The sequence below is a fragment of the Mchenga conophoros genome, linkage group LG14 (assembly GCF_057382185.1).
Source record: "Mchenga conophoros isolate Kocher_MC1m ecotype Shallow Benthic linkage group LG14, M_conophoros_male_GT1.1, whole genome shotgun sequence".
NCBI lineage: Eukaryota > Metazoa > Chordata > Actinopteri > Cichliformes > Cichlidae > Mchenga > Mchenga conophoros.
This window is the reverse complement of record NC_140539.1, coordinates 19412627-19427712: the sequence shown is the minus strand read 5'-3', so window position 1 is coordinate 19427712 and position 15086 is coordinate 19412627. Positions and strand designations below refer to the sequence as shown.

The following is a 15086-nucleotide window of genomic DNA, read 5'->3' as shown; positions in this document are numbered from 1 at the left end:
TGAACTCAGACAGATTCAACCCTATTGCTCCCAAATTTGCAAAGTTCGCTAAGCTGTGAATGCTGCACTGACGAACTGCATGACACATTTCACTTTTTATTCAATCTCCTGGTTTAAACATCTGTACAAAAGAAAGCTGGTCGACTTCCTTTATCCATTTTTCTTGGAAATGTGTTACATAACAAATCAGTAACTATCTGGAATTGCGAACGTTATGTCACAGGAAAGCACCTCAGTTTCGACGAACTCTTTCCTCTCTGTATTTAGATAGTCTCAGGTACAGTATGGCAGCAGTGAAGTGGGAAGACAGACATGCACATTGATGGAAAAACTCCAGAATCAACTTGAATGAACTGTGTGGCAACATTTGTCTTTGTGACATGGCCCAGTTACACCATTAGCCACCATTACACCATTACTATATCCATGTTAATTTAATTTCTCCTTTGTGTGTCCAACATGTCCATTTCAAACCTGTGTTTTTGTATATTTAGCTTTAAATAAGGCCTAAAATCTTTAAGCCAGATAAAAACCCAAATATTATTTAATCACATACAGTGGGGCAAAAAAGTATTTAGTCAGCCACCGATTGTGCAAGTTCCCCCACCTAAAATGATGACAGAGGTCAGTAATTTGCACCAGAGGTACACTTCAACTGTGAGAGACAGAATGTGAAAAAAAAATCCATGAATCCACATGGTAGGATTTGTAAAGGATTTATTCGTAAATCAGGGTGGAAAATAAGTATTTGGTCAATAACAAAAATACAACTCAATACTTTGTAACATAACCTTTGTTGGCAATAACAGAGGTCAAACGTTTACTATAGGTCTTTACCAGGTTTGCACACACAGTAGCTGGTATTTTGGCCCATTCCTCCATGCAGATCTTCTCGAGAGCAGTGATGTTTTGGGGCTGTCGCCGAGCAACACGGACTTTCAACTCCCGCCACAGATTTTCTATGGGGTTGAGGTCTGGAGACTGGCTAGGCCACTCCAGGACTTTCAAATGCTTCTTACGGAGCCACTCCTTTGTTGCCCGGGCGGTGTGTTTTGGATCATTGTCATGTTGGAAGACCCAGCCTCGTTTCATCTTCAAAGTTCTCACTGATGGAAGGAGGTTTTGGCTCAAAATCTCACGATACATGGCCCCATTCATTCTGTCCTTAACACGGATCAGTCGTCCTGTCCCCTTGGCAGAAAAACAGCCCCATAGCATGATGTTTCCACCCCCATGCTTCACAGTAGGTATGGTGTTCTTGGGATGCAACTCAGTATTCTTCTTCCTCCAAACACGACGAGTTGAGTTTATACCAAAAAGTTCTACTTTGGTTTCATCTGACCACATGACATTCTCCCAATCCTCTGCTGTATCATCCATGTGCTCTCTGGCAAACTTCAGACGGGCCTGGACATGCACTGGCTTCAGCAGCGGAACACGTCTGGCACTGCGGGATTTGATTCCCTGCCGTTGTAGTGTGTTACTGATGGTGACCTTTGTTACTTTGGTCCCAGCTCTCTGCAGGTCATTCACCAGGTCCCCCCGTGTGGTTCTGGGATCTTTGCTCACCGTTCTCATGATCATTTTGACCCCACGGGATGAGATCTTGCGTGGAGCCCCAGATCGAGGGAGATTATCAGTGGTCTTGTATGTCTTCCATTTTCTGATGATTGCTCCCACAGTTGATTTTTTTCACACCAAGCTGCTTGCCTATTGTAGATTCACTCTTCCCAGTCTGGTGCAGGTCTACAATACTTTTCCTGGTGTCCTTCGAAAGCTCTTTGGTCTTGGCCATGGCGGAGTTTGGAGTCTGACTGTTTGAGGCTGTGGACGGGTGTCTTTTATACAGATGATGAGTTCAAACAGGTGCCATTCATACAGGTAACGAGTGGGGGACAGAAAAGCTTCTTACAGAAGACGTTACAGGTCTGTGAGAGCCAGAGATTTTCCTTGTTTGAGGTGACCAAATACTTATTTTCCACCCTAATTTACAAATAAATTCTTTACAAATCCTACCATGTGGATTCATGGATTTTTTTTTCACATTCTGTCTCTCACAGTTGAAGTGTACCTCTGGTGCAAATTACTGACCTCTGTCATCATTTTAAGTGGGGGAACTTGCACAATCGGTGGCTGACTAAATACTTTTTTGCCCCACTGTAGGTAACACATGCATATACTGTACAACTGTACTGCAGAGAATAAATCTGTTTTGGGTCTTTTTGGGCTAAATGTGAATCAGGGTAAAACAGACCTGTTCTATAGTGTGTGTCATTGTATGTGCAGCTCAGCTGCTTTTGAGGCAGACAATCACCAAGAACAAGTCAGAAACAAGACAGACAGGCCAGTCCAAAAAAAAGACCAAAAAAGTGTCTTTGAAAATCTTGTTGATGTCAGAAGACATCGGCCAGACTGTTTCAAGATGACAAGAAGGACACAGTAACTCAAATAACCACTGGTTACAACCAAGATATGGAGAAAAACACCTCTGAATCTGCAGATGGGCGGCAGCAGCAGAAGACCACACTGGATGCCGCTTCTGTCAGCTGAGAACAGGAATGCACTCAGTGGTAGGGTTAGAAATTGGTATAAACAACATGAAGGGATGCCTACGTCCTACCTTGTAAAGGTTCAGGCTGGTGCTGATGGTGTAATGGTGTGGTGGATATTTTCCAGCCACACTTTGGTGCCCTGAGCATCATTAAAAAGCAACAGCCTACATGAGTATTGCTACTGACCATGCAACCAGGAAAATGAGCATAATGGCCCTCTCTTAAAAGACTAGGTGTAAACTGTTTAGACTGTTAAAACCACTGTTATTAGTTCAGCTTTACTAAACACAAAGTACTCTCTGATTTAAAATCATCTTAGTTATATGGCAAAAGCTTGTATTATTCACAGAGCACTTCACCAAAAGTCCCTCAACAGAAACCCAAAAGAGTCCGATTTCAACTTAAGAGCCGTCTCACCCGAACTAAATCTGACACCCTCCGTCAAGGATCTGCACTTATACACCAGTCACCGTGGTAACATTTACTTTCCCTGTGTCGTCATGGGAACACGGCCTGGGTTTATTCACTTTGTGGCCACACATATGCACAGAAACACACACACACACACAGTCAAAGTCAGCGTGTGCGCATGTGAGCGAACATTTTGTAAAAATGCAGACGCATGCTTACTGTTCACCCACACACAGCGACAGGTTACACAACAGGGTGATCACAGGGTGCCAGAGTGAGTGTGTGCATGTTTGGGAACGTGTTAACCAGACAGAGGGATGCGGCTAAGATTTGGGGTAAAGGTTAGTCAGCTATTAGAGCACAGACAGGTATAGGATACAGAAGTGTGGGTGTGTGTGGCAGATAATGCTGATGACAGTGGGATGTGACGGGGTTAACAGATTAGCCTGACAGGATGAATGAGAATAAGTGGATTACATAACATCCACAGTTATTCAGTAATCATGTCCTCAGCAATCTGTAGTTTTTAGTTATTCTGCGTGTCTGCCTGCGAATACGACTCACTTATAACAAGAGATACGTAAGAGAGCATGTGAAGTTATGTGTGTGTGTGAGTGTGTGTTACATTACCTGAATAAGAGTACGCAGTGACTCCACATATGACTGCTCTGTGTCTAAGAGGGTCATCATGACATGCTTCCTCATATCCTGTGAAGACAGAAGAATAAGAAAGAAATATAAGGTCACTTAATGTTTGTAGGGTCATCTAGTTCATATCTAATGCTCCTTTATGTCATGAACAAACCACATAATATACAAACAGAAGCACATGCAATGCTGTAAAAATATCGCAGTGGTGTTTTATGCTCACCTGCCCATGCGATTGCAGATGGAAAATAGCTATTAGCTAAATCTAATACAATATAATGCATTCTCCTCATTTTTTTTCTCCTTTTAAGTAAGTAAAAATAAACTAGAATTCAAAAGGTCAAGTAAAAAGTGTGTACCAGGTACAGCAAATACAACTGAATCTTGCTATGGAGGATCAGAAAGCACTGTGAGCTTTTAAAGGCAGTGTAAAGCCTAAAAACACTAAATACGTTCAGTTTCACATGATTTCTTTTTACTTGGAAATTCTACACAGGATACAAAATTTGATATGGGGTAATTCTGAGCAGAGTGTATGTTTACTCTTCAGAAAGTTAAGGCTTAAATTTTTAATCAGTGAATACAGAGGTGGAAAATGACAAAGAACGTCAAATGCAAAAACAACACGAACACTGCCGGGCCAAAAAAAAAAAACAAGAACTCCACCTAGATTTAACTAAGCTTATCATAGAGTGATTCATATGTTTAGTCTGGCAACAAGTTATTCAACCTCACCTGATGCAGTGAGATGCTTCTCAAGCTGGAAAACATGCCCTGCAGTGGTGGAATAATGTTCCTCAGTTTCAGACTGCTCAACAAGTTTGCCGAAACTGCTAAAACTAGGCTGAAGACCCTCCAACGCATTATTAAAACCTGGACAGATAGTCGTGAGCCTTGTTCAAGGAAGAAATGTAGTCAGAAAAAGAAAATCCTGATCCTTTCACCAATTGGTGAAATTAAATCCCTGGAAAAGCTGTTCAGCCTTAAGAGAACCACTTATCAGTGAGGATAATTGGGGGGAAACAAGCCTTCAATTCGCTAGGAAGAAGAAAGGTTGGACTTTGGATCAGTGGAAAAAGGTCATGAGGTCTGATTAGTTCAGATTTTCCCTTTTCCAGAGGGATAGGCTCATCCAGGTTAGTAAAGACGAAAGCAGAACAACACGGGCACAAAGAAAGCAAGTGAGCTCCGTTTTGTCAAGCAAAGAAACAGCACTTTAATAGGAAATGAAAATTTTATGTTGTTGACATTTAAAGCAGGAAACTCCCAGCAGTCTGTAAAGTAAAAGATCCCAAGACAGCGGGGTGGATTATGACCAAACAAGAGAAACATCACTCAGCCTGTAAGTCATATGGTAATAAATATCATCATTTTTCAGTGCTGATGAGCGCCATCGTCAAAAATATCCACAAACAAAAACAACCAGCGGTTCTTTTTGTGTTTCGATAATGGACCTTTTGTCTTTCTGGCATTTTAAATCTACATTTCCTTTCTCTGCACGCCTTCTCTCCAACACCGCCGACGCAACACTTAAACTGAAATCACAATCACTGTTGTTGTCCTAGGTTTATCTGATTTCACTTATCTGTTCTTCTCAAGAAGTAAATAGAAAACTCAGTGGCAGGAGCTCTATATTTTTTAAGCTTTTCCATTGAAATATTATATCTCCATGATCAGGCGTCACCGGGGCTAGGAAGTCCACACAAGCACGGCTCGTTCATGCTATAATGACTCATGCTAAAAAGTAGTTAATGTGACACCGAAATCAGTGATTCCAATCACGGAGTATGTGCTTTATCCAGGGTCTCGAAAGACACTCCCAAAATATTCTGGTAACCAACATGGCTTATAAATATCATACAGAGCCACAGGCATACCCCTATGGTGCATATATAACCACAATGGCTCTTTCCCCCTCTTTCCCCCTCTCTTTCACACACACACACACACACACACACACACACACACACACACACACACACACACACACAATGGCCACAAAAAATAGACAGAGGAGGCTTTTCCCCCCTCTTCCCCTGCTCCGCTCTGCCAGCAGCGCTGTGTCCTATAAATAACCGTAACAATAACTTCCCAGAAAGGTTATGTTTAGCGTTTGGCATCTAAGGAGACCCCAGGGGCGCTGTGGGGCACCGCTGGAGAGTGAAAGGTGGCGTGTGGATGGATGGAGGAATGTGTATAGAAGTGTGTGTGTGTGTGTGTGTGTGTGTGTGTGTGTGAAGAACAGAGTGATCGTAAGTGAAAGATTTGCCCTCTTAAATAAGGAAACAGCAGTGAAAGTTAGCCGCCAGTGACACTTCTCTGTAAATCAGCTCAACTGCTCCTTCTCTCCAAATCTACTCACCCCTGACAAACACACACAAACACAATAGAGTTGGGGAGCATAGATACAGGATTAAACAAAGCTAAAGAGGGACGCAAACAACAACATAGTAATCATCCATTTATAGTCCTTAATTGCCCCCTAAGTAGCTGTGGTTTGGTCCCCTGTTATGGTCCACAGAAGCAACACACACACTGATGAATATGTTAAAATGTTGATGGATCGACTGAAGGCCGAATGTGTCTCTCAGGGTCCGCGTCAGGTCTTTGCTGGAAACTGGTTTCTCCCCCCACCCAGCAACTTCAGCTGCAGCTCCTCCACACAAGAGCACAGCTGTCCCTGCATGACTGTCTCACACAAATGAAACCTCATTTACAGTAATCAACTTAACAAATGCGGATCCTCTTTCTTTCTCACGGAAGCTTCATGGAAACGGCTTCTTCATGAGACTGGCTGTTTTCACTCCGGTTAATATACGCATTTCCTCGCACTCAGGTGCAATGGCGCTGAATTAACTGCACTCTTACAACAGCTGTCGAGTGAACAACGCTGCTGACCACTTGACCCCGACGAGAAATAGATGGGGAAACAATGAGCGTTTGTGCGCGACAGTCAAGTTAAATATGAAGGGAGCTTCCCTGAGGACAGGAATGTTTCTCTGTCCGGCGCTGGTCGCTTTTATTAGATCACACATGGACACATCAGAACACAGTGAAATAATGCTAGGAATGCCAGTTTCATTTTGCTAGCAGGGTTACCATAGTAACCCCAGCTGAGAGGCTGATTGGTCAACGGGGCAGGCACAGTAGAGCTGAAGTCAAGACGCTCTGGGCTGAGGCAGTGTCAACCTTCAAAACGGAAAGCTGAATCCAGGATTAACAGCTTTCAGTCACATGAAAAGGAAGAGATGTTGAACACCCTACGACTGCAACACGACTTGTTTTCACTCTTCAAGCCGAATATTAGAACATTCCTCACAAGCGCTTTTATTTAATGCAACTCCCAAAATAAGATCCACCTCCATTTTTTATCAGTTCTAGCCAAGTAAACACAGAGATCCGGGAACAAGACATCATTCCGAGATCCGAACAAAACAGCCAAATAGGACATCAAACAAGCAGTCAGCCTAATTATCAAAATCACTGGACTTTGAGTTCAAATTACAGGTGTGAATGTGAGCAAACCCAACATGCTGGTAATAACCCATCTTTTTACAGGAAAGCGCAACTAGACAATAACTGCAGTAAGTATGATCTTGACCGATTATGTTGTTTTTTTTCTCTCCCCTATGATTGTTTCTCTGTAATATTAACGCTGCAGGGAGTAGTAAACTGAAATTACCTTAAAAGAGGCAGATGGAAGAAGGAAAGCTGCCACAGTCTAATGAGTGAGGATGACTCCTTTCTACTCTATTATCACAGCTACAGGCCTTGATCCATCATTAAGGTCAGAGATGAAACCTGGTGTTTTTTGGGTTTTTTTCCCTTTTGCAGCTCATCCTCTGTAAACACTAGAGACAGCTGTGTGGTAAAGTCCCAGTGGATCAGCAGTTTCTCAAACACAGACCAGCAGCTTTCTTACGTTTCACCATGTCTACATGCCTAAATGAGTTGCTACCGCATGATTGGTTGACTTAGAATTTGCAGCTGAACAGGTGTACCTAAAAAAGTGGCCAGGGAGTGTCTATATCAGTGGTCCCCAACCTTTTTTGCGCCACGGACCGGTTTATGCCCGACATTATTTTCACGGACCGGCCTTTAAGGTGTCGCGGATAAATACAACAAAATAAAACAAGTACCGGTACCGAAAAAAAGAAGATTTATTCATAACACGTGAAAAGACCCAGGAAAAACGAGTTAACAATAAAAACGATAACAAAATAACACTGAAAACCAATAAAAACCCTGAAAACTATTCACGTCACACCTGAGCCTCAACTCTCGCGGCCCGGTACCAAACGACTCACGGACCGGTACCAGTCCGAGGCCCGAGGGTTGGGGACCGCTGGTTTATATAATCAAAATGTATTGACAATAAAAAAAACATACAATTCTTTGTCTACTAACCCCGGACAGGCTGTCAGACTGTAGCAGCCACACTGAGTCTGTACAGTCTAATTTGGGCTTTAGCTACATCACACGCTGGACTCACAGCCTCTGGCTGTTTGTGACCGGTGATGCCAACTCTAGCCCTGACACCTGAACCACTCTGAAATTCATCAAGCACAGGTGCAATAAATACTGGATATGTAATAATGTCCTTGTCAGCACAGAGCTGGGGGCTTTTTTTAAGCGCAGAGAGACCAAACATGGCACAGTCACCACCACAGTGTTCTCAGCTTTTTCATCAGGGAAAGAGAAAACCACTCCTATCACTGCTGTTATCTCATAAAACCTGCAAAGCACAAGCTGCTTTTGTCTTACATATCAGATCATCGGAGAAGAATTAATATTTTAGAAAGAAAAACATCTTCGCTGTTAATAATAAATAGATTCCATGATGTATGACTCAAAATGCCACACACACACACACCCCGACTCCTGTGATCACATAAAGCTGGCATGTATGAATTGGAGTACAAGCTGCTGCTCAATTATCTAATTTAAAGTATTAAAATAATTACTCATATAATATATAGTACCTCCTAAATTACATATCCTTTATAAACCTGAGTCACCTGCTTCCACTGATCTCGACAACGATGCAGCTTTAACTACAAGGTATGAATTTGTGTAATTTAATCACCCTAAACTGGGATCTGCTCAGAAAGACGTCACAGTCTGCTTATTTGGGATGAAATTCACAGCACTAACAGGTTAAATGCCCAATTTTTCTCCTCTCGTACGCATATTCAGTGTCAGACATTATGCTCAGTTAACAGTCTGGATGAATGTGTGTGTTTTTGTGAGTACAATATGTTCGCTTGTGTCCCTCTGTGAGCTCTGGTGCCTGAATAATGTGTGAGTACAGGGGGTCCGTAAAGCAAGTTTTTCTTCACAGCTCAAGCAAACACTGCAGCTCAACATTAAAGCCGCGGCTCACACATCCGACTCTGCCCGATGCTGTTCTGTTTGACTTGAAGTTATTTCGCGGGGGATTTCTACGGATCCAAATATCAACACTATCACGATAAGATGGATATTTTGTTATAGCCTATAGTGCATTTAGACAATAAAGTTTACCGATAGGCGAATTTACGAACCAGGTTTCCACTTGTGCTGCTTATTTTTTCAGACAGTATTTTTCTCGGTTGCTTTAAAGTGTTGCACTAAATGAGAAAAACAGAATGCCACACGGTGTTTCGCTGTTAGGAACATAACTCCCATTTCCCAATATATCTCTTTAATTTAAAGTGTCATTTTTAGCCAGAAAGGACTGAAGTACCCAATTACTCTAAGTACCACAACTGAGTTCAGTTTTGTGTTATTGGGAAATTGTAAGTTCGCTTTTCTTTCTCTCTGTGGCCTCTTTTTATCCAACAAGAAATAGATTTGCACATGTTATTATGGGACACAGCTGTAAAGAGTGCAGCTGCATAAAGCTTTTCACAAAAGATTGCACACTGCCCTACAAAGTTATGTGTTGGTCCTGTTTACTTTTTTGTCTGTCTCCTAGTACACAGAATGACCCAAAACCATACAAAGGGATTAAAAGAGGTTCTTAGTTGCTTAGGTGGAAGCATAGACTATAAACATGTATATATATAAAAAAAAATAGAAATAGCCACACTGGTGTTACCTGATGTTTGAGGACCTGTTTTGAAGTCTGTGTTGTTGGGCATTTTTGTTTTTTTATGAGAGGGTGGACGGCTAAGTCATCATGCTGTTATGTAGTAGAAAAACAAAACTGGAGCACCGGCTTGTTGGCGCGAGCATTAGCTAAACAATTTGATAACTGCGTTGAATGCTGCTATCAGCCATCACTTATCATTCAAAGTGAGGATGACCTTAACGGTGATAATGTTTAGCTTTGGTATATTTTTATGGGTGAGTTGTTGTGTTTTTATGGTTGTCGTGAAGCAGTTTGTATTTATTAGAGCCTGGCAGATACAGGATTTGTAAGATTCATACTGATAGCAGTATTTGGGGACTTGAAACTGATATCTCACTAAACATTTGTTATGTGTAGTTAACCGATTCCTTAGTAAAATACAATGAGAATGCGGTTTAAAAGTCTTCTTGTTTTATTGTTTGATAAGCTACTTTTTGTATTTGTTCCGTTCCAAATGCGTGTTGCTGATGAAAGATGGTGCAAAATGACCTCCGGTTGATAAACTATGCAACATCAACACCCATAACATGGCTGAAGGGGGTTTCTCCCATCTCTCCTTTTTTAATTTTCATATATCGGCCGGTATAAAGGCAATACCAATAAATCTATAAATATTAGCAAATAGATAATATCAGCAGGGCTGACATATTGGTCAGCCTCTATTATTTATCCACTAAAGTTAACTATTGTAACTCGCTTTTGTAGCAAGCATAGGTGGCTAGATTAGCTTTTTGACCTAAATTAAAGAAGGTCATAAGCATTTTTATTTTATTAATTTGTTTATTCTAATTAATTGTACTTAAAAAACCAACATTAGGACAACATTAGTGAATTTAGTTGAAAAATATGTTAACATAATGTGTTCTGAGCTGAAGTTTGCTCACTGAAAGCATCAGAGTCAGCATTGCAGCTCCTTCCAGTTGCTCTCATCACTTCTCATCACCCATTCCCAACCTCCCCCCTCCCGACTACTGTATCCCCTGGCAACAGCCTGGCAAAAGCAGCAACAGGCGTCCTCTTAGCCCAAAGAGAAAACATCCTCATCGCCTATCATTTCCTTTTATCATTTTCCCTTTATTTATAGGCAGCTGTAAACATTAAGATGGATTTTCACATTGTTGAGGTAGCAGCTCTGAAAGCAAGGGACCTCCATCCTTCGCTTCATTTACAGTGTTCAAGCTTTCTTTCTGTACAATTCTGGCATGCAGATAAAAAGCATAAATGTGCATCTCTATGGGCTTCTCTAATTGTCATTTGCAGGCCCAGACTGCTCTGACCTACTCTATAGTGATCAATCGTATTTTCTCTCTCTCAGACACACGAATGAACTATTGATCCCCCTTCCTAGCTTCTCCATCCTCACCTCTTTAAATTCATCGCCTGTCCCAACTTTTCCTCTTTGCCTCTTCCTGTAAATAGCTCCTCACCTTGGTTTCACCTCTCATTCACACAGTGAATAAAACAGTTAGTGCAGAGGTGTGTATTTGGTACTTGCACCATTTCACAAAAAATAAAATCTAAAGAAAATGAATAACTGGTTTGTTGGCATTTTTGATTTTTGAGCTAAGTTATCAAGTATTTACTGATTTGGGGATTTATAATGTGAAAAACAGTCTTTCTAAGTCGATGAACTAATTGGCCGAGAGATTTGTAGATGATAGAATTTTAATTTTGCAGAACTTTTGGAGCCCTAACTTTTATTTGTGTCCTATATCAAAAGATATCAGTTGCTCTAGCTTGTTTTGATCGGCCACCGATCCCACATGATGATGATGATGATTATGATGACAGCTAAAGGTTAACCAAAAATCCAATTGCGGTCTCACGGCCGAATTATCATAAATAGATAAAACATGCACAATGCTTCAGGATGTTTCATAGACATGAAATTTATGCAGTATTGTTACTTAAAACCATGATCTATCTCCCACGTAAATGATACTGATAGTTATAGAAACAAAACATCACCTGAACATGACTTTAGGTCTATTTTGTGGAGTTTGTATAAAAATTATTTATTTGTAGTTTTGTAACTGTGCGGATAGCTTCTGTACATTATCAGAGCTATCATATAAAAGTTTTCAAATACCCTAAAGACGCACAAAACAAACTGATTCTGGTAGAGAATTTTTAATTACTAATTTTTAAATAAATGTGGCTAATTTTCACAAATAATTCAGTGATTTCTTTGCTTGAAACTGTAATTTCTAAAGAAAGGTGAGATATTAGGCACTTGGGTACCACTGTGCCCACATTATGTAACATACATTAAGTGGGGGCTTGTCCGGGATTTGGACTCAGTACCTGTAACTATTTTAGTATTTATTAATTTTACTCTTCAGTAATATTTTACAAACAAAAAGATGAATAAATTGATCTAATAAATATTAAAATGGTCTTCGTTACTACTCTATTTACTAATTTTTAATAATTTTTAGAAATGATATGAGTCTTTGTAAACTGTTAGCTGTAATCCTCTAAAAACTTCCATAAGAAGCACGGTCCTTATTCCCAAATCAGAAAAAAAGGTTCAAAATTTATTAGGATGTACATGTAGGATGTAGGATTCAAGCAGGGTTAGTTTATACATAACATACTAACACACTTCAGTAGCTGGTTCATATCAACAGGCTGGGTTATAAGATTAGCAGCTCTACAGAGGCTGGGTTATGTCTACAGTTTACGTGTTCACACATGTTTGTTTGTTGGTTCTGTCCCCAGTCAAGCATACATAAGTCGACTACAATAGGATGAGATTTGGATGCAAAAAGACAACTTTGCAGGGGATGCTTCAAAATAACCTAATCAGCTGTAAGCAAATGTCATTAAAAGAGTGGATGGTGAGATTCATAAAAGGGCACAGAACAGTGAGACTTCAGTGAGTGGTCCGAGCGTCTCTGACAGTAGGTGTTAGAGCTAATCGTGTGATTCACTCAGCTCTAATTGTATTATAGACATGCAACACATAGAGACAGAGGGGGGTCTGAAAAAAGACATTATCCAGTGGAGACAGATAAAATAAAACAAGGAATGAGCTATAAAAATGAAAGAAAGGCAGGGAAATTAGGACAAGACAAACAGAATTTGAGGCAGCCAAAAGGGGAGAAGAAGTTAAAGAAAGGGAATTTTAAAAAGCTGATATAAAACAGGTTGGACAGAGTGGAAAACTAAACCGAGCTGGATCAGCCAATGATAACTTTTAATATGCAGAGAAGGGCAACACACACCTTTATGTGCTACAAATAAACAAAAACCACTGATCTACCTCTCCATTGGGGCTTCCAGCATTAAGTCCATTTCCATTCAGATTCCCACTGGAGTTACTATTGCCGTTGTTGTTTCTGAACTGATCCACTGCATCTCTGTAGCCAGCTTCTCCTCCTCCTCCATCTCTCTCTCCTCCTCCTTCATCTCCTGTATTCTCTCCATTCTCATTCATTTCCTCCAAAGCGATGCTGAACTGCGCTAGGGTTCGAACCATCTGAAGCATACGGAACGGTCCGTGTGCCCGAACGCACACTCACTTTGGCACATAAGACACTCCCGCGAGGCAGCCCGTGAAGGTTTCTACCCGTTTGTTTACTCACACAAACTCGGTCTTCATCTCTGCCAGATAAAGAAAAGCAGACACACCTGACGGTCGAAGGATTCCCCCCACCTTTCCCTCTTACCACGTTAAATAAAGCATGTTTCCTGCAGCTGTTTTCTTGCAGCCTGCCTGCTCTCCCATAAATGTAATCTCGTGTCTTCGGTTCGCGCCTGCTCTAGAGCAGGTAGGCTCAGCTGCGCAGCTCGTCAAAGTGAAAGGCAAGGGAGTGCACTTCAGCATGTATGCACGGGTGTCTGATCTGTTTCTGCTGCACGGATGATGTAAGCAAGACCTGAGTGCATGTCGTGGTGTGTCTGTGTGCGGCACAGGGGAGAGATAGAAAGTGCGTGTGTGCACACGTCTGCGTGTGTGGGTGTGTTCGAGTGTGTCCTGGCCCTCCCCCTGGGTGTGTATAATAAGAGACAGCAGGCAGGGCAGACGCTCACAGCGCTTAGGCTCCTCTTCACACCAGCCAGGCTCGACCAATCCCCCCCACAAATACTCGATTGAAGCATCTTAGGATGAGCAGCGTGCCGTTTAAAATCCATCCACTTCCTCTCTAACTTATCAAATAAAGCCTTCGCCATGAGGAAGGTCTTTTGAGCGTCAAAGAGAAGTCACTACAAAGTTCCCCTCCTGCCATTACAGTGAGAAACAGATTTGAAAAGGGAAAGCCATTTCTGCTTCTTCTGTTTCTACACGGTCAGGCTGAGCAGAGCAGTGAATAGCAGCAGCAGCCCACACATAACCATGACAACAGTGAGCAAAGGTGTCCTTTTTAAATGACTGTACCTGAGTTTTGTTGTTTTTTCCTTCCAACTATGACCACTTACACTGCTTACCATTTTTGTACAAGCAAACTTCAGTTTTAACTCTAAAAACATGAAGGCTGTTTTCAAAAATCTCCCAATTTGTCTTTGATTAATTGATCACATTACTGCCTCCAACAATCCAATGACATGCATGTTTTGTTGAGCGGAGATTTTAACTTGGTCATAGATCTGAATTTGACCGTGATGCGTGTCTGACTCTCTGTGTATTAGCCCTGTAATGGGCTGGTGACCTAACTGGGGCAGGGTCTCCCATCACCCCAAACTAGACTAGTACTGGACTTTCCTTTAGGATTGTGAAGACGCAGAGCAACACGCGAGAGTTAGCTCATCAGAAAAAGAATGAGCTGTACCAGAGGATGGACATGTTCATGTTTTGGACAGAGAAGACAGATGGTTTGAGGGTGAGGAGTACAGGAGACCATCTCCCTCATTCCTGGTTATTGGTATAACCTGGAATCCTATCAGAGTTATTTGACTGAGTGTTTAATGCCCATATTTCTTAAATTTGTCCATTTTTACATACATATGTCCTTGAAAACATCAGTGAGGAAAGCTTTCGAATCATCCGACACAATAAAACATATCTACAAGAACTTAACAAACATGAAGTTTAATATTTCAAATTAATAGTAATGGACGGATGGACAGACAGAAGCTAATGGTAAACACTGAGCGTAACGTAACAAGGTAAACTGGGGTCATACACTGTTGAATTTCAGTATGAGGCGACTTTTAGTCTCTTTTTTTCAGTCACAAATAACCTCAAACAGACTTTAGGCTCTTTCTCTCCAACAGAGATCAGACAAAAGCTCACCAAACAGACATTTAAAGGTCAAGCCCGTGGCTTGGAAATTGTCTTTTAATCCTTGTTGCTATAGGAACAATAAGTCACTTATGAAAGTGTAGTGACAGGGATCAGATTTCAGGGATGTCTGGAGTGT

General features: G+C 41.3%; 1 protein-coding gene across 1 annotated transcript in view; it reads right to left on the bottom strand.

Annotated features, from left to right (window-relative positions):
* arhgef17 (Rho guanine nucleotide exchange factor (GEF) 17) overlaps positions 1-15086 on the bottom strand; it is a 67558-nt gene that overhangs the window by 18356 nt on the left and 34116 nt on the right. Inside the window, exon 3 of the mRNA XM_085245730.1 lies at positions 3594-3671. Coding sequence (XP_085101856.1) covers positions 3594-3671 — 78 coding nt within the window. The remainder of the gene's footprint in view (positions 1-3593; positions 3672-15086) is intronic.